General features: G+C 31.4%; 2 protein-coding genes, 1 non-coding gene and 1 pseudogene across 52 annotated transcripts; 2 read left to right on the top strand and 2 right to left on the bottom strand.

Moving 5' to 3' along the window:
- Positions 1-141: 141 nt before the first annotated feature.
- On the top strand, positions 142-1267 carry LOC111311085 (thaumatin-like protein). The gene is made up of 2 exons (XM_089760689.1): positions 142-268; positions 357-1267. Exons 1-2 carry the CDS (start codon positions 205-207, stop codon positions 1028-1030), a joined length of 738 nt encoding a protein of 245 aa, XP_089616815.1. The 5' UTR covers positions 142-204; the 3' UTR covers positions 1031-1267.
- Positions 1268-1732: 465 nt separating this feature from the next.
- LOC149520316 (oxoglutarate-dependent flavonoid 7-O-demethylase 1-like) lies at positions 1733-3339 on the top strand (annotated as a pseudogene).
- A 4730-nt stretch (positions 3340-8069) lies between these two features.
- On the bottom strand, positions 8070-19628 carry LOC111311963 (uncharacterized). Of its 50 annotated transcripts, XM_089761724.1 has the most exons (15): positions 19158-19623; positions 18782-19069; positions 18566-18684; positions 17543-17719; positions 16687-16912; positions 16520-16574; positions 13087-16229; positions 11436-11559; positions 11102-11153; positions 10929-10979; positions 10723-10813; positions 10555-10660; positions 9610-9814; positions 9410-9478; positions 8070-8367 (listed from the first exon to the last, which is right to left on the bottom strand). In XM_089761724.1, the coding sequence occupies exons 7-13, from the start codon at positions 13125-13127 to the stop codon at positions 9710-9712; spliced, it is 570 nt and encodes a 189-aa protein (XP_089617850.1). In that variant the 5' UTR covers positions 13128-16229; positions 16520-16574; positions 16687-16912; positions 17543-17719; positions 18566-18684; positions 18782-19069; positions 19158-19623; the 3' UTR covers positions 8070-8367; positions 9410-9478; positions 9610-9709. The 50 variants fall into 50 exon arrangements, 47 of the variants coding, with proteins under 47 accessions (XP_089617850.1, XP_089617896.1, XP_089617900.1 ...); XM_089761770.1 differs by adding an exon at positions 10132-10437 and having other exon boundaries at positions 9610-9661; positions 9799-9814; positions 13087-16912; positions 18782-19626; XM_089761774.1 differs by adding an exon at positions 10132-10437 and having other exon boundaries at positions 9610-9661; positions 9799-9811; positions 13087-16912; positions 18782-19626.
- Positions 19233-19365, bottom strand: LOC149520315 (small nucleolar RNA snoR86). Its single transcript, XR_016326572.1, has one exon. It is a non-coding gene; the product is annotated as a small nucleolar RNA snoR86 (small nucleolar RNA).
- Positions 19629-19655: the final 27 nt, after the last annotated feature.

The raw sequence follows: 19655 nt of genomic DNA, 5'->3' as shown, positions 1-19655 counted from the left end.
CATCAAAGTAAAAAGTGAAAAGAGAGTTGAAAAAGAAAGCAAAAGAGGCCTAGTGATGCAACTGTTGAGATTTTCTTTTCTTGCTAATCGTTCAAGTTAAAAGCTGGTGGTTGTCCAATTCGATCCTTGTGGCACAAAGCTCACTCTCTGGCAGCTCATTACAAAGAGCAAATTCTCCTTAATCCAATTCAAAAACTTGTGACAATGCCAACTTCTTCGGTCTTCTTTTCTCTCTTCGTTTATCTGTTATCATTTTCCTCCATTGCAGGTACATGGTACAATATTATTTACTTGCTCTTGTACGTAAATTTAATTCTTTATGTTAAGGATTTGTTTTTTTTCTTTCCTTCTTGCAGATGGGGAACAAGTCATACTTGTGAACAACTGCAAGGAAAGCATTTGGCCTGGGATACTTGGCAGTGCAGGTCAGTCCACTCCTAAAAATGGTGGCTTCCATCTTGGTAGTGGCGAAGAAGTAGTTCTTGACGTGCCACAGAAGTGGTCAGGGAGGATATGGGGCAGGCAAGGTTGTAATTTTGACAGTGATGGGAATGGTTCTTGTGATACTGGTGACTGCTCTGGAAAGCTTCAGTGCGAAGGAACAGGAGGTGCACCCCCTGCAACCGTGATAGAAATGACTCTTGGCACATCTTCTTCACCATTGCATTTCTATGATGTTAGTTTGGTTGATGGCTTTAATTTGCCAGTTTCAATGAAACCCGTTGGGGGTGGAATTGGCTGTGGAGTTGCATCATGTGAAGTTGATTTGAATGTTTGCTGTCCATCAGCATTGGAAGTGAAGAAAGGAGCCAAGGTAGTGGGATGTAAGAGTGCCTGCTTGGCCATGCAATCAGCTAAATATTGTTGCACAGGGCAGTATTCAAATCCAACGACTTGCAAGCCAACGCTTTTTGCACATCTCTTCAAGGCTATCTGCCCAAAGGCCTACAGCTATGCTTTTGATGACTCTAGCAGCCTTAACAAATGCAGGGCTTCACGTTATGTTATCACTTTCTGCCCTCCTAAATGAGCAATGGCAAAAAATGAAACAACCAAGGTTGGTGCCATGACAGTGTTAGAAAGCAATGCCACCACAATAGGTTGTTTTTATGATTTTTACCAGTACTTAATAGTTGAAAAACATGTGTATCAGCTAATTTCTCGCTTTCCTCTTTACAAATTATCTGCTAGGTTTACATATGAAGATCTGTCAGTAAAGAAATGGATGGAAAGTTAAGCATGGTGTATTATATTTTTTGCTTTAGAATATCTCATTTGTCAAGTGATGATTCAGTTATTGTCACAACTACAATGACTGACAAAGGGAAAAATCTGTTCCACAACTTCCAATAACCAAGTAACTAGCATGAAAATGATAAGATATATATATCATATTCTAGGAAAAGAATTCTATATCATATTGTAACCATGCATTAAGCACACAGAAAGGACAATAAGTAAAAACAAATTTTGGCACAATGCTTTTCTGCTGATCAACTAGTCGCAATGAATGTTTTCCACTGCCGTCCCAAAAAGAGTTGTTGCAGAGAATTCAAATTCCATATGATAACTTAAATAAACTGCTAAAATAGTAGTAAAATTTTATCAAATGTCCAGATATAACAAGGTGAAAGCTTTCATTTTATCAAAGGATCCAAATGTATAGAACAGACAACCCTACAAAACCAATATCCCATCTAAGAACCATTATAATGAGACGAAATTTTCAGTTATCCTCTGCCTGATTAGGAATCTTTCTTTCAGGGAGGAGCAATATCCGCTGCAACAAACTGTTAAAAATTTTGCAAGGGATAACTTAAGCACTGGGCTATATATAGGAAGAAAATGTGACATGGTTTTTTAAGACAGTTTAAACACACGAAACATGGATTCAAATGAAACATTTACCGAGAATGAAGAGGCACCGATTTTTGCGCCATCTATTCCAGTGCCTAATGTTCAAGAGTTGGTGAGGAAGGATCCTTTGCAGGCTCCACAAAGATATGTTAGGGACCTACAAGACAGACCAAAAGATACTGATACGCCACATCTTTCTTCCCTTATTCCTGTCATTGATTTGTCATTATTATTAATAGGGAATGAGGAGGAACTAAACAAACTGGATCTGGCTTGCCAACAATGGGGTTTCTTTCAGCTATCATTAAAGAAAAATATTAAACCCCTTTAAAAAGAGGGTCAACAATGAAAATATTTTGGGACAACTACGAAATAAATTTATCTATAAGCACTGATGTAGTGATAGAGTAACAATAGATCTCTTGTGGTGGTAAATCATGGAGTGGCAAAGGAAGTGTTGCAGAAAATGAGGAACGAAGCAGCTGAGTTTTATGAGTTTCCACTAGAAGAAAAAGAATAAGTATGCAATGCCCTGAAATGACAAATAAGGGTACGGTCATGCATATGTCGTTTCTGAAGAGCAGGTATTGGACTGGTCAGATGCATTGATTCTTGTGGTTCAACCTTCACATCATAGGAAGCTCAAGTTTTGGCCAAAGTTAACAAAAGGATTCCAGTACGTATTCAGCTGATCTGACCAACTATAACACTTGCATTTTGTTTTTTATGTGTTCTTTAGGCATTTTCCTATACTTGCTAGTTTGCTCCATCTTAAGTGAAATATTCTTTCATTTAGGGAAATCATTGAAGAATATTCAAATGCAATACGAAAAGTTGCAATTGAGCTGTTGCAATCATTTTTCTGATCATGGGAATGGACAAGGATGCTTTGCTTGGACTGCACAAACAATTGGTGCAAGCTTAGCGTGTGAACTACTACCCTGCTTACTCCAAACCAGACCAAGTACTAGTTGTGAGTCCACATTCAGACACTAGCACTATATCTATACTTATGCAGGAAGATGATGTGTGTGGATTACAAATTCAGCATAAAAAACAGTGGTTGCTGGTTAATCCAATCCCAAATGCTCTAGTAGTGAATTTTGATGTTGTCATGGAGGTAAATAAAACATATCTTTTGTTTAGTATGCTTTGGATGGTGTGTAGCAAAAATGAAACTTAAGCTGACTTTTGAACCTGTACTTTGATGTCAGATGTGGCGTAACGGCAAGTACAAGAGTATGAACCTGGAAGTTTGTGGCTCAGTTTCTTTTCATCTCGTTTTCTCTCTGTTTATTTCTGGTTGTGACGAGCGAAGATTTGATCAATTCTTCACCAATAGTTTGTTTCCCTGCTCTTATTGTTCCGAGTATCCATATCACAATAAAGAAGAAAAATATTTGTTGGTGCCAAGTTATATACGAGGGATAAAACCCTAAAATCATAAGTGAAAAAGTAAGAAAGCTATTAACAATAAAAGTTGGGGGGGGGGGGGGGGTAATCCCGACGTTTATACTCTTATACTCAAGTCAATGGTTAGTTTAAGAAAGAAATAGGAAGGAGAGAGAAATAAATTGATAAAAGCTTGATGTTTAAAGGATACTTGAATGATATTAAATGATATTATTTATACTTATGAAATGAGAGTTTTTACACGATCTAAATTATCGGAGGTCAGCCTTAAAAGCTATAGATGACTTAGTAAGCTCAAGTTGAGCTAGTGATTTGATTATCTATTCGTGACATGACAAGTCAGAATCTTAACAATTTTATATGTAAATTGTTCAGGTAATTGAGCTGATGTGAACTCATAAATTTAAGTTAACCTGACACGTCAGCTTGACTAAAATGATCAAATTATCCTTTGTTATCTGCTAACTTACACTAATAAGGAAAAAGTTTATAATGCTATTTGTATCTAAAAATATTCCTAACATTATATTCTCCCACAAAGCAGTTTAAGGTGTCAAATTGATAATTATCAAATAGACTGACCTAATATATCTTTGATATGATCGAGCTATTGATTGGTATGGATTCTGAAAATTCTCTTTGAACAGTTGTATCGACCTCGCATGGCTTAGGTGATGAGTGATGAATACCGATTTAAACTCAATATTAATATTTACTTCGATTTATGATGATATAACTGATGTACATTGGTATAGCCAACGTTGTACTTAAAGTATTCACAATTGATTCATTGTTTCCTAGTACTAGTGTCCAATGTGAGTCATTTCCTAGTATTGGTGATCGATGTGACATTTTGCAAATTTTCCTTTACAGTGAATCACATATAATTTGATGTACAATTAAGTGTATAGCTGATGTGGCATAATAGTGAAAAATGTCTAATATGCCTCTCGTGTGAATTTACATTTATTGGTGAAAGAAAAATTATGACGATTAAACGTATTAAAGTTGAGATTATAAGGGTTATCTTCGGTGACTGTTACGAGACATGGCTCAATTTGACGCATTCATATGATCTCGTACTTTGCCTATATATAAGGTCTTTTAGGGACCCAAATTCTCACCAAATAATCTTTTAGCTCTCAAGCTAACTAGATCTAACCAACCTCTAACTTTATTAACCCGTATGACATTTTCTTTTCAAACTCTTTGGTTCGTTTCTTTTTCTTTTCCTTTTTGTTATGTCTTTTGATTTTAACATCTTTAATAACTTTAAAGTAAATGTAAAAAGAGGTCAACATAGCCACACGACTTTCTATTTGGATGATCAAATCCCTTCTGTCATTACGGGAAGGACTACATCTAAGTTGCTTACTAATTAAATCCAATATCTGTTAAGGGCCAAAAACAGATCGAAGACAATGCTCAGATCGAAGACAATGCTCGAGCAAAGGGAAATGGGTTAATCATGGGATAGACCAGCTTTTGGCTGCTATTGATTTCAACTTCCAAAACCCACTGGTCCCATTAGCTGTGGTCAGTTCAACTCCTCTATTTGACCTTCTTTTTTTTTTTTTTTTTTTTTGTTTTGCCTTCTAGCCAAACCATCCTTACCATTCTTATACTACTCCCTAGCCAAATTATCATTTCCATTTTTTTTCCCAACAATCCAATAATTCAAGCTCAAAATTTAACTCTGGCTCTTCTAAGTTCAAAGAGTCTTTTAGCTCATCTTTATCTTTTTCTTCCTCTGACATAATAAAAGTCCTAGCTCTTGTTTAAAAGTTTGTTCGTACTTCAGAAGTTGAATAGTCAGGTAATGACGCTTCTAGTGCTGAGCAAGCTCAAAGTTCTGAGCAAGTTGAGAGGTCCACCGGGCCAAAGAAAGAAAGGTAAAGGGAAAGCGGAGCTTACTGACGACGAGGATAATGAAGACCTCACTCTTTTTAACACCTTTTATGATTTAGGTATAACCTAAAAAGAAGTGATAAAGAGTTTAAGGGGTAAGGTAAATCCTGACGACTGCCCCAATCTGTATTCAGTTCCATAAAAATCAAATTTGATTTTCTCGTTAAAGGGTACCATATAGTCGTGCCGACCTCCAATGATCGAATTACCAAACCCCTATGCTCCGACAAGATTTGGGTGTACTAGGAATTCATAGTGCTTGACCTTAGATTTTTTTTGCATTTGTTGCTGTAAAATTTCTTTTATCTTATAATTTAACTATAACTCAATTCATCCCGAATTTTTTTCATAATAGATTTTATTATTCTTTATAAAGAATTAGGTATATATTTTTTTATTTAAAAAATTCTTTTCAGTAAAAAAACACTCCCATAATAAAAACTAGTTTTATGCGACGACTCATCCTTCTAAAGAATTTTTGCCAATTGAGCCCAAAAAAAAGTTAAAAGGTTATTTTCTTCTATAAAAAAGGTAAAAAGTTTGAAAAATAAATAATGGCCTTGGCATTTTTTAAGAAGCTAAAATCGACCCTTAATCACAAACAAGCTAGAGGCTTGAGATACAATAATAGACTTCCTTAATGATTGAAAGTTGATAATTCATGCATACAAACTGTTAAGTACTAAAATACTAGTTTATTATCCACCCTGTGTTTATCTGTCGATTTTATTCTAATTTTCAATTAGATTTTGTTTTGCAAATATGACAGATTGAGGTGAGTCTTTCAACATGTCCTATTTTCTTCAACCTTTCAGAGAGAATAAAAGGCAAGGCTCTTCCTCAACTTAGTGCCCTCGAGTAAAATTAAAATAATTAATCCACCACATCCTTAGTGCCAAGTCAGTGGTAAGAGTCCTATCGAGCTTTGAAAGCTCAAGCAAAAAAGCCCACAGGAGAGGCTGATGACCAATGCCCTCCCTCCAAATCCCGTGAAGCTTCCACGAATATATTCTTTTTCTTTCTTTTATTTGTTATATTTTTCTTTTTCTTTAACGTATTTATCATTAATTGTTATATCTATCATTATTTATTTTATTTTTTGTCATATTATTTTTTTTAAAATAACTTTATTTACTTAAAATACTTTTTTTGGTTCAAGCTATAGTTTGGTAATGATTTCATATATTAATTTTGAATTTGGATAAAACTTGCAATAAATTTAAATTTAATTATTACTTCTATCAAAGTTTTTCACCAAAATATATAATTTCAAACTAAAATTAATTAAAACAAATCGTAAATCTACATTAATCACTTTTTTAATAACAAATGATTTCATATATTATTTTTGAATAATAAAACTTGTAATAAACTTTTAAAGGTTTAAATTTTTAACGTTGTTATGTTTTAAAACTTGAATTTGGAATTTAAAATTATTTTATTTAATATATTTTGATTAAAACTCCAATTTAAATTTTAAAATTATTTTATTTAATATATTTTGATTTACAATATAAAATTGATTCTAATTTGAAATTATATATTTAGTTGAATTTGAAACCTGAAAATTTGTTAAAATTTATTATAAGTTTTATCCAAATTCAAAATAAATTCTTTGAAATCATTACCGAACTTGTTATATAAAAAAAAAATTACCCTAACAAAATATTTTAAATTTTAGTCAAAGAGAAAAAGTATTTTAAGTAAACAAAGTTATCATATAAAAAAAAAAAAAAAGATAACAAACTAAACATATAATCTTATCCTCCCATGCCACATGATTAACAAAATTAAGAAATGCAATAAATAGTGATAGATATAATAGTTCCTAATGAAAATAACAAAGATAAATAATTATTTATCTCTTAACAAATTATATTAAATAAGAGATAACAGATATATCCTGATATAATCCAAAATAATACATAAAATAAAAAGTAAAGATGATTTGATTAAAAAAATAAGATAAAATACAATAAGAACCAAGATAAAACATACAAGATAAATAAGATAAAACTAATATTACAAAAAGAGCCAATAAAATATGGACAATGTAAAAAAAATCAACATGAAATAAAAAATAAATAAATATGAAATGTACTGACAATTTCGATAAAATTCTAAATGAAAATAACAAAGATACATAATTATTATCTCATAAACAAATATAAATTATCACCTCTTAACAAATAATATTAAATAAAAGATGATAAAAAAATAACTAAATATTCTAAAATAATAGTAAAAATAATAAATAAAAACTAATTCCAAGATAAAATACGAGGTAATCTTAATCACATAAGAGCTTTTATTGAAGTCATGTATCATTCAACGAATGTTTAATAATATTGTCATCCATTTTCTAAATTAAACATGACCATCATGCAGTCAAATATAGAAAACAACTACTTTAGAAATAAAGACGGTAAGCTATCTTCATGATATAATATACTAATCCTAAAGCAAAAAGATTCAAGGATTGCTACAAAATAAACCATCACGCAATTGAGCCAAGCTCACAAATAAAACATTATAATGGTTCAACTTAAACTCAAAACCCCAAAGATAAATGCAAGTGAGGAACCTTAAGATTCACAAAATGGAAGGATAAAAAAAGCAAGAGAAATTAAAACAAAGCAACAAAAACTTGACAAGAAAATACTAGAATGAAAAGCCAATGATAAGAGGTAGTTTTGCCTCTGAAGTCATGTACAACAATTGCGTATCAGAGTTAGAAAACAACAACCACCACATCATATAGTTAGAATGCTTCCAATAAGCATAACAATGTTATAATTAGAAACATGCTTACGATTTAGCAAATTGATCAAACTCTTCATTATTTGCAATGTAATAGAATAGGTGCACTAATCATAAAAAATTTATACAAATACAAGAAGATTCAAGGCAAGTATCATTTCCAAATATGATGAAGCAACAGCTAGTCATGTATTACCAATTAATTTTACCAATTGAACCACCACAAGCTCTAGGACCTCTAATGAATGGCCAAACATGAAGGATATTTAGAGTTACCATGACATTACAACAAAATTGCTAAGGAAGATCATGGATTTTGAAAGAATCCAATAAAAAAGAGACAATCTTCCATCTCAGTGCTTGTCCAGATTTAAGTTTCTGAAGTTAATCCTAAGAAAACAATCCATCATGCAACAAATAGAGTGAAACCTGCAAAACATAAATAATCAAGACGCAAGAAAACAAAATGCATGATCAAGAATCAAGAAGAAAGAGGCTCTGTTACAGGGTAAGTACTCAACCTCATTGTTCGTCTAGATTAAATTTTTGAAATTAAACCTACGATTAAAATTTGTCATGCAACAAAGTTGGACCAGCAAACCAAGAAGAAAATCCCAACGCATACAAAAGTGTAGCCATACAAATTTGGACCATACCACAATATAATTTCTAATTCATTTCTCTAGCAAATCATGCTTGGTACACAGCCAACTAAGCTCGCACTAAGCTCCGTATAGACTATCAAATGACAAACACAATTAAAAAACCACAAACCAAGGATTATTCAAAAGAAAATTTTACAAAACTAAACTCTATACACAGAAGATAAAAAATGCAAGCTAAACTAGAATTTAAATGGAATGTTAAAGCATAAGAGATCAAATATTAATTGAAGTTCAGATCAAACTTCATCAAGTCAAAAGCACTAAAACAAAAAATTACACATTAACCATTAAGAGTTAGAAGCCATGGGAATGAAACCTAGAAACCGAAAAGCAGAACAAAACCAGCAAAACAAAAGTTCCCAACAAACACACAAACATAGAAATTCCGTACAAACACACAAGCTTAGAAAATTTGAAACTTTAATACCTCCTATTCTGCAAGGTAAACTTCAAAGTGGCAAACAGATGACAACCAATCACACTCAAGAATGAAGAAACCACAACCCAAATATTTCTCTTGCAGTAACATCATCAGTAACATAAACTTCATTACCAGTTATATTCTTGAACTTAAACTTCATCAAATTAGATGCAACCACAATTAAAAATTTGACAGCAACATCATCAATCACTAAAAAACCCAAGCCAATGAAACCTAAGAAACCTATATGTCATGGCACAAAGATAAAAACAATAAGAAAACTCCCATACACACACAGCTACACAAATTTTGAATACTTAACAAACCTAAGCTCACAAATCAAATATTATAACTTAAACTTAAACTCAAAAGCAAAAATATATACCATATAAATTAAACCCCAATGCAATAAGACAATTATCCATTACTTTCTCAAATGGAAGGCCTTAGGAACCTAAAGATATGAAAAAGGGAAAAAATCAAAACACAATATAAGAAAAACTCAATGAGAATAGACATCTAATGAAATACTAAAGAAGATGGATATTTAAAAGTTTTAAAGAATATAATTTGAAAAGAGCTAACCTTCCTTTTGAAGTGGCATATTGTTCAACATATGGTATAGCAAAGCAGTAGCCTCCTCGATAAGATGTTTTGAAAACAAAAAGAAAAATCCATTAAAAAATTACATACCTTCTGTGTATATCCCACTACTTTTACAACCACTGACGTAACTAAACTTGAAGAAAAGATGTATAATGGTATTGTACTCACCTGGATAACCTCCCTTCTTTTGACACATTATCAATGCAAAATTAGTAAATCTCAATGAGTAAATAATTAAATGATAATTGATCTTCCTAAAAAAATAGTTTCTCGATGATAACTACAAAAATCCGATTCCATAAAAAAAATTCAAAATATTAACATCTATTGGATGGAAAATGCTAAAAAGAGATTTTAATTCAATAAGAATACTTATAAATTTGACTTAAAAGGCTTTAATTTGAATATTTAACACATTTTAACTTGTTTTATCGGTTGTGCTTATGATACCACAAGCTTCCAAATCTCAAATACTAAAAGCTGCAGAAAACAGTAACTAACCTGCAAATTTCTACAAGGAATTTTTTGCGGAAGGAAGACATTGTAACAGACACCATAATAAACGCGATTTAACTATGAATCTTTGATGCTGATCTAAAGGAGAAACTAATCTCTCCAAATCTGATAGACTTTTATAAGAGAAATCTCACATTAATAGCATAGAAAATGCCAGTACAAATTCCAAAAAAAAAAAAATGGTTGCAATCACCTATTTTGATTAAATCAAGATTTTGTCAAACTCCTTATTTTCTACAAAAGCTGCAACAACTTTAATATACGCTTTCATGCAAGATCATTGTCCATAGTCTATAATGAGAACACAGTTTACCATTAGAAAAAATTAAAAAAAAAGGTCAAATCATGTACAATTTGTTGAAGTAAAAAAAATTTAGAAAAAATTCATTATGGTGGTGGAAATCAAACCTTGTAAAGGCCTCCAAGTTCCTCACACATTCCAATTTGCCTTCTTCCAACCAATTCTACAAAAGATTCTTCTTTGTTTAGATTGATCACCAGGCGAGAAAAATTCCTAATTATAAACCATTATCAGTCAGCATATAACTTTTCTGCATATTTGGAATGAGCGATTACCTTTTCAATAAAGTAAATAAGCGACTTGCTGGCAAGTTCACGATCACCAGCCACTGCATATTTCCATTCCATCTTTGTAAAGGTTGTCTTTCTTCAACAATGCAAATGTTTCTCAATAAGAAACTCAAAGAGAACAAACGTCTAATGAAATACTTAAGAAGATGGATATTTAAAGTTTTAGAGAATATAATCTGAAAAGAGCTAACGTTTCTTTTGAAGTGGCGTATTGTTCAAAGCAGTAGCCTCCTCAATAAGTTCTTTTGAAAACAAAAGAAAAATCCATTAAAAAATTAAATATGTTCTATGTATATCCCACTACTTTTACAACCATTGACATAACTAAACTTGAAGAAAGGATGAATAATGGTATTGTACTCACCTGGATAACCTCCCTCCTTATGAGATATCATCAATGCAAAATTAGTAGATCTCTATGAGAAAATAATTAAATGATAACTTATCTTCCTAAAAAAATAGTTTCTCCAATGACAACTACAAAAATCCTATTCCATCAAAAAAATTCAAAATATTAATATCTATTGGTTGGAAAATGCTAAAAAGATATTTTAATTGAATAAGAATATTTATAAAATTGACTTCAAAGGCTTTAATTTAAATATTTAACACATTTTAACTTGTTTATTGGTTGTACTTATGATTCCACAAAGCTTCCAAATCTCAAATACTAAAAGCTGTAGAAAACAGCAACTAACCTGTAGATTTCTACAATGAAATTTTTGCAGAAGGAAGACATTGTAACCAACCTGAGAACGCCATTTAACCATGAAACTTTGATGCTGATCTAGAGGAGAAAAATATCTCTCGAAATCTGATAGGCTTTTATAAGGGAAATCTCACATTAATAACATAGAAAATGCCAGTACAAATTCAAAAAAAAAATCTTGCAATCACCTATTTTGATTAAATCAAGATTTTGTCAAACTCCCTACTTTCTACAAAAGCTGCAACAACTTTAATATACACTTAAACTATTATAACCTTAACTTAAACTCAAAACCTCAAATATATCCTAAATAAATTGAACCCCAATGCAACCCTAGGACAATTATCCATTACTTTCTCAAATAAAAGGCCTTAGGAACCTAAAGATATGCAAAAGGGAAAAAAATCAAACAAGAATAATCATAACACAACATAAGAAAAACGTAATGAGAACATCCATCTAATGAAATACTACAGAAGATGGATATTTAAAGTTTTAGAGAATATAATCTGGAAAGAGCTAATCTTTCTTTTAAAGTGGCTAATCTTTCTTTTAAAGTGGCAAATCTTTCAACATTAGGTATAGCAAAGCAGTAGCCTCCTCGATAAGTTTCTTTGAAAACAAAAAGAAAAATCCATTAAAAATTTACATTTGTTCTGTATATATCTCACTACTTTTACAACCAATTGACATAACAAAACTTGAAGAAAAGATGTATAATGGCATTGTACTCACCTGGATAACCTCTATCCTTTTGAGACATCATCAATGCAAAATTAATAGATCTCTATGAGTAAAACATTAAATGACAACTGATATTTCTAAGAAAAATAGTTTCTCCATACAGAAATCCTATATCATCGAAAAAATTCATAATACTAACTTTTATGGGTTGGAAAATGCTAAAAAGAGACTTTAATTTAATAAGAATATTTATAAAATTGACTTAAAAGGCTTTGATTTAAATATTTAACACATTTTAACATGCTTATCAGTTGTGCTTATGATTCCACAAACTTCCAAATCTCAAATACTAAAAGCTCCAGAAAACAGTAACTAACCTACAGATTTCTACAAGGAATTTTTTATAGAAGGAAGACATTGTAACCAACTCAAGGATGCCATTTAATAATGAATCTTTGATAATGATCTAGAGGAGAAAATAATCTCCCCAAATCTGATAGGCTTTTAAAAGGGAAAGCTCACATTAATAGCATAGAAAATATCAGGACAAATTCAAGAAAACAAAAGCTGCAATCACCTATTTTGATTAAATCAAGATTTTGTCAAACTCCCCATTTTCTACAAAAGCTACAACAACTTTAGTATATGCTTTCATGCGAGATTGTTGTCCATATTCTATAAACAGAGCACAGTTTACCATTAGAAAAAGAAAAAAAAGTCAAATCAAGCACAATTTGTTGAAGTAAAAAAATTTCAGATAAAATTCATTAAGGGGGAGGAAATAAAACCTTCAGAAGGTCTTTAAGTTTCTCACACATTCCCATTTGCCTTCCACCAATCAATTCTACAAAAGATTCTTTATTGTTTGGATTGATCACCGGGTGAGAAAAATTCCATATCATAAACCATTATCAATCAGCATATAACTTTTCTATGTATTTGGAATGAGGGATTACCTTTTCAATAAAGTAAAAAAGTGACTTGCTGGCAAGTTCATGATCACCAGCCACCAGAGATTCCCAGTGCATCTTTCTAAAGGTTATCTTTCTTCAACAATGCAAATGTTTCTCAATCTACTCAAGCAATTTGAGCTTGATTATAGAGGCTGAACATTCCATTTGCCAAAATGACATCAGCCAGATCCAGAAAAGTAACTAGACCAATTTCCATTACTTTCTCAACTCATTTTACTGATTGAACAAACCCAAGCTCACAGATCAAGCATTATAACCTTATCTTAAACTCAAAACCTCAAATATATCTTCAAAAAAATTAAACCCCAATTAACCCTAAGACAATTACCAATTACTTTCTCAAATAGAAGGCCTCAGGAACCTAAAGATATGCAAAAGGGAGTAAATCAAACAAGAATAATCATAAAACAATATAAGAAAAACTCAATGAGAACAAACATCTAATGAAAATACTAAAGAAGATGGATATTTAAAGTTCTAGAGAATATAATCTGAAAGAGCTAATCTTTCTATTGAAGTGGCGTATTGTTCAAGATATGTTATAGCAAAGCAATAGCCTCCTTGATAAGTTCTTTTGAAAACAAAAGAAAAATCCATTAAAAAATTACATATGTTCTATGTCTATCCCACTAATTTTATGACCATGTACATAACTAAACTTGAAGAAAAATGTATAATGGTATTGTACTCACCTGGACAACCTCCCTCCTTATGAGATATCATCAATGCAAAATTAGCAGATCTCTAAGTAAACAATTAAATAATAATTGATCTTCCTATAAAAAAGGGTTTCTCCATGTTAACTACAAAAATCTTATTCCATAAAAAAAATTCAAAATACTAACATCTATTGGTTTGAAAATGCTAAAAACATAATTCAATTTAATAAGAATATTTATAAAATTGACTTAAAAGGCTTTAATTTAAATATTTAACACATTTTAACTTGGCTATTGGTAGTACTTATGGTTCCACAAGCTTCCAAATCTCAAATACTAAAAGCTGCAGAAAACAGTAACTAACCTACAGATTTCTACAAGGAATTTTTTGCAGAAGGAAGACATTGTAACAAACCTGATGATGCCATTTAACTATGAATCTTTGATGCTGATCTAGAGGAGAAAATAATCACTCCAAATCTGATAGGCTTTTATAAGAGAAATCTCACACTAATAGCATAGAAAATGCCAGTACAAATTCAACAAACAAATGTTTTTCCAAAAATCCTAAGCAACAAGCCAAAATGTAAGGAAAACTGCATAAAAACAAGCATGAAAAAGTTAAAATTATAGTGCAATCAAACCCCCAAACTTAAGCTTTTGCTTGTCCTCAAGCAAAACAAGATTGAGCAAGAATCATACTATACTCTCAATGCCTCATAGACTAATCAATGGATATAACCAAAGTAAAATCATGAACAAGTGCTAGTATACAAGAATCTACCTAGGCTAAGATCATTCCTAACTATGGTTCCACAAGCAAGCAACACCTCTCACATATCCTTGCATGAAATCTAGTAATGTTATGCAAAACATGAAACTTTAATAACAAGGATCAATAAAGCATGCTCATACTCCACAAGTTTGCTTATCACATCTCTCTCCACTAATGTAGATAAACACAGGACCAAGGATCATTTAGGACTTTATTAAGCTTGTAGTGTAAGGCTCGGGTCAAAATATGATAAAAGTCATTTAAGCTCAAGTACCCTAACAATGCATCACATGTCTAGGATCATCCATGGTTTAGCTTCCCAGGTAAGAAAGGTAAGCTTGTTAAAGAATCCCCCCAAACTTTGATTGTACCAAATTTTCTTTCTTTTATTATTTTCTTTGCTTTTTCACCACTTTATTACTTTTCTTTTTCACAACTTTTTATTTTTCTTTCTTTTTCTTTTTTTTTCTTTTGTAAGATTGACTTTTTCTTTTTCTTTTGTTTTTGTTTTTGTTTTTTTTTTCTTTTTATTTTCCCATTCTTTGTCCAAACTCCACCCTTCCTCCCTAATAATGCATAGCTCATAAATAGAGGATGAATGTCCTAATGCATATATAAGGTAAGGGACCAAAAAGACACGAAATATACAAAATAAGGCTATGGGCTTGTAATGTGGTTTTAAAACAAAGAAAAGACATCATAAGGCTCCAATGGGGTGATTATGGAAATAATATGTCAAGGTTTGCTTGAAAGGCTCAAACGATCCAAGAATAACCTATATCATTTCCCTAATCATATGTCCTCTAGGATTTCACCTCGAGAAATGATCAAAACAAATTATAGAATCATGAAACACAACTCTAAAAACCAATGCAAAAACAATCTCATGCTCACATAATCAACACTAGATAAAAAATGCAATCCAATGTTCAAAAGCATCACTCACAAATGAATACCATATTCAAGAATTCACTAGACATAAGTACCATCTCATATTTCACACATATTCAATCTTTTCCTAAAGTTATATTCATTCTCAATCACTACATATCATTGGCTTCATGGAGAACTAATCAAAGAAAGCATAGCACTAATTCAAGCTACTACATATTAAGCTTAATTTCAGGGCAAAAATCAAGGAAAATTCAAAAAAAATTTTCAAATTTTGAGTAATTTTCCTATACCTCTAAATTTAAACAACACATTGTCCTCAATGTGTAAGTATCAAGTAATAAAGCATGAAATAGAGGAACAAGAAAACAACCCTATCATCAATGCAAAATTAATAGATCTCTATGAGTAAAACATTAAATGACAACTGATCTTTCTAAGAAACATAGTTTCTTCATACAAAAATCCTATCCCTTCAAAAGAATTCAAAATACTAACATCTATTGGTTGGAAAATGCTAAAAATAAATTTTAACTTAATAAGAATATTTATAAAATTGACTTAAAAGGCTTTAATTTAAATATTTAACAAATTTTAACTTGTTTATCAGTTGTATTTATGATTCCACAAACTTCCAAACCTCAAATAATAAAGGCTGCAGAAAACAGTAACTAACCTGCAGATTTCTACAAGTAATTTTTTGCAGAAGGAAGACATTGTAACCAATTTGAGGATGCCATCTAATAATGAATCTTTGATGCTGATCTAGAGGAGACAATAATCTCCCTGAATCTGATAGGCTTTTAAAGGAGAAAGCTCACATTAATAGCATAGAAAATACCAGCACAAATTCAAAAAAAAAAGTTGCAATTACCTATTTTGATTAATCAAGATTTTGTCAAACAACTCATTTTCTACAAAAGCTACAACAACTTTAATAGACACTTTCATGCAAGATCATCGTCCATATTATATAAACTGAACACAGTTTACCATTAGAAAAAGTAAAAAAAAAAAAAGTCAAATAATGCACAATTTGTTTAAGTAAAAAAATTTTAGATAAAATTCATTAAGGTGGTGGAAATAAAACCTCATAAGGTCTTTAAGTTCCTCACACATTCCCATTTGCCTTCTGCCAATCAATTCTACAAAAGATTCTTCATAGTTTGGATTGATCAACAGGCGAGAAAAATTCCATATTATAAACCATTATCAATCAGCATATAACTTTTCTACATATTTGGAATGAGTGATTACCTTTTCAATAAAGCAAACAAGCGACTTGCGAACAAGTTCATGATCACCAGCCACTGGAGATTTACATTGCATCTTTCTAAAGGTTGTCTTTCTTCAACAATGCAAATGCTTCTAAATTTACTCAAACAAGTCAAGCAATTTGAGCTTCATCATAGAGGTTGAAAATTCTGTCTGCCAAAATGACATCAGCCAGATCCAGAAAAGTAACTAGACCGATTTCCAAAACCTGCATAGGAAAGCATGTAATGCAGTAAGTGAGTAAATTTTAAAATAAAAAATAAAAAATTTGATAGCTAAACTAGTTACTCAATGATAAAAAAACCTTTTTTTGTGGAAAATCAGGCTCTGAAAATTTTGGTTTTAAAGCATACAGCAATGCAGTAGCCTCCTGGATAAGTTCCTTTGAAAACAGAAAAAAAAAAAAATCTACCAAAACAATTTACATTGTTCAGTGTATATCCCACTACTTTTACAGCCAATGACAAAACTAAACATGAAGAAAAGATGTATAATGGTATTGTACTCACTTGGATAACTGCCCTCCATTTAAGACATCATCAATGCAAAATTAATAGCTCTCTATGAGCAAAACATTAAATGATAACTAATTTTCCACAGAGAAAAAATAATTTCTCCATAATAACTAAAAAAAATCCTATCCCATCAAAAAATTCAAAATATTAACATCCATTGGTTGGAACTTGGAACATGCTAAAAGAGATTTTAGTTTAATAAGAATATCTATAAAATTGACTTAAAAGGCTTTAATGAAAAGATTTAACACGTTTTAACTCATTTATTGGTTGTACCTATGAATCCACAAGCTTCCACAACTCATCAGAAAACATAAACTAACCTGTAAATTTCTACAATGAATTGTTTGCAGAAGGAAAACATTGTTAGGCGTAACCAACTGAGGATGCCATTTAACCATGAAACTTTGATATGCTGATGCAGAGGAGAAAATAATTTCCCCAAATGTGATAGGCTTTACAAGGCATCAATTTTACCATTTGAGCTGCCTTCCTCAACCCTTCATCCATAGTAAAGATCCACTAATAATTATATAGACAACTTATTGAAAGGGTTTAGTCTACTTTTAGAGTAGACAGACGAAAGAAAGTAAATATGGAGTTTGGTTTCACTTGCATATTGGTTATCAGTATTACATCCACTGAATTAAAGTGGCCCGATCTGTCATATATGCCTACAGAAAACAGCCTTTTTCAAAGATATTTTGCACTTTAACACATTGCATTTATTTTGTATATTCCACTACCAAAAATCATCCGTCTTTCTGCTAGGGTAATGTCCTGTCCTCGTTTGGTCCCTAAGAAGTAAGGTTTTAGTCTATTTTATTCTTTGAGGCAAGACAGAATTAAGGTTTTTTAGATTAAGTTGCAACATCAAATCTTCTATCCTATAATTAAAAATTAACTACAGAAGCTCTTTGGGTGCACTTGGTTTGGGATATGAATGGGCCAGAGATTCAAAAATTTTAAGAGGCTATTTTTTTTTAATTTCCGGGAGGTGAGATTGGATTTGAATCGTGAACAACTAATGAAGGCAATATATATTGAATTTTCCAAAGAAACAGAATTAATTTGGAGACGAAAGTGAGAGTGGAAAATGGTGGATGCATTGAAATTTCTCCACTTTCTTTGATTACATCAGTCAATGACTTACATATAAAGCATTACGGTAAAGTGGAGGAAAATTCAAGAACACTATAACATAACTTTTGCATTTTTCTTTTCTATTCTCAAACTTTCTACTCTCTTCTTTAGGTAAAATGAGGGAAAATTTAAGAATAATTTAACATTAATAACATAGAAAATGCCAGTACAAATAAAAAAAAAAAAAAAACCGTTGCACGTACCTACTTTAATTAAATCAAGAATTCAAACTTCCTATTTTTTACAAAAGCTGCAACAACTTTAATATATGCTTCCATGCAAGATCGTTATCCATAGTCTATAACGAGAATACAGTTTACCACTAGAAAAAGTAAAAAAAAAAAAAAAATTCCAAATCAGGCATAATTGTTGAAGCAAAAAAATTAAAATAAAATTCATAGAAGTGGTAGAAATCAAACCTTCAGAAGGTCTCCAAGTTCTTTACGCATTCCAATTTGTCTTCCGCCAACCAATTCTCCGAAACCTTCTTCTTTGTTTGGATTGAACACCGGCCGAGAAAAATTCCAAGCCTCAAAGGAATTAAGTTTCTCTCTAGTTAAATCCAAAACCCTAATTTCCCAACTTAATTTCGATACCCAATCTCAAGGGAAGCTGCATCCCCTCAGTATTTTCTCCGATCTCGATATTATCAACAATAATCTACATTCCAAGCCCTAAGGCCGAGAAGGAATCTAAAAAAGAATAACCTAAACTTCAAAGAATGAAAATTGAAATAGTGAGAAGAAAGGCTGAAAATAGAGGCTTTTTAAATATAAAAAGGAAAAAAAATCTGACCTTTGAAGCTTAACCGACGATTACAATTTGAATTAAAAATTGTTTTACTTAAAAAGAAATTATTGATTCAAAAAAAATGTAACGACTTGTTCGAGGCCACAATCAAAACGAAAAACATATTTGATGCGCACGGAGAATCGCTTAATGTTATTGCCAACCTTCAATGCAAATTACGTCATTTTTCACTAAAATTTTGACGCTTTTGCTATGCAAATTGGCTTCTTCTATGTAAATGAAAAAATGTATCTCAGAGAGCAAAAAAAAAAAAAAATTGTAGAAAACAAAAGGAGTGGAGGAACCCCGTGAGATTGCTAAATATTGAAGTAAAAATTGGGTTGAGACTGAAACGTGCAGAGGAATGGAGGATGCATCTAAACCTTTGTCTTTGGAATGATTATCTGAGTTGAGAGAATAGAAAATAACGGATGCTACCTATCAGTTGATGGTGAATTCCTTTATGAATAAAAATGCAAAAGCAACTCTTTGTAGGATAAATTT

Source organism: Durio zibethinus, chromosome 1 (assembly GCF_047325235.1).
Source record: "Durio zibethinus cultivar Kanyao isolate XHJ-2024 chromosome 1, ASM4732523v1, whole genome shotgun sequence".
In the NCBI taxonomy this organism is placed as follows: Eukaryota; Viridiplantae; Streptophyta; class Magnoliopsida; order Malvales; family Malvaceae; genus Durio; species Durio zibethinus.
Note: the sequence above shows the minus strand (reverse complement) of the source record. Positions and strands in the feature narration are given on the sequence as shown.

Coding starts and splice junctions, on each gene's coding strand:
- LOC111311963 (XM_089761686.1), bottom strand. CDS start 13,127: ATGAACTTGCCAGCAAGTCACTTTTTTACTTTATTGAAAAG. Junction 11,154..11,435: donor TTCATTGTAGAAATCTACAG/GTTAGTTGCTGT, acceptor ATTTTCTCATAG/AGATCTACTAATTTTGCATT. Junction 10,814..10,928: donor TACGCCACTTCAAAAGAAAC/GTTAGCTCTTTT, acceptor GCATTGTTGAAG/AAAGACAACCTTTACAAAGA.
- LOC111311085 (XM_089760689.1), top strand. CDS start 205: ATGCCAACTTCTTCGGTCTTCTTTTCTCTCTTCGTTTATCTGTTATCA. Junction 269..356: donor ATCATTTTCCTCCATTGCAG/GTACATGGTACA, acceptor TCCTTCTTGCAG/ATGGGGAACAAGTCATACTT.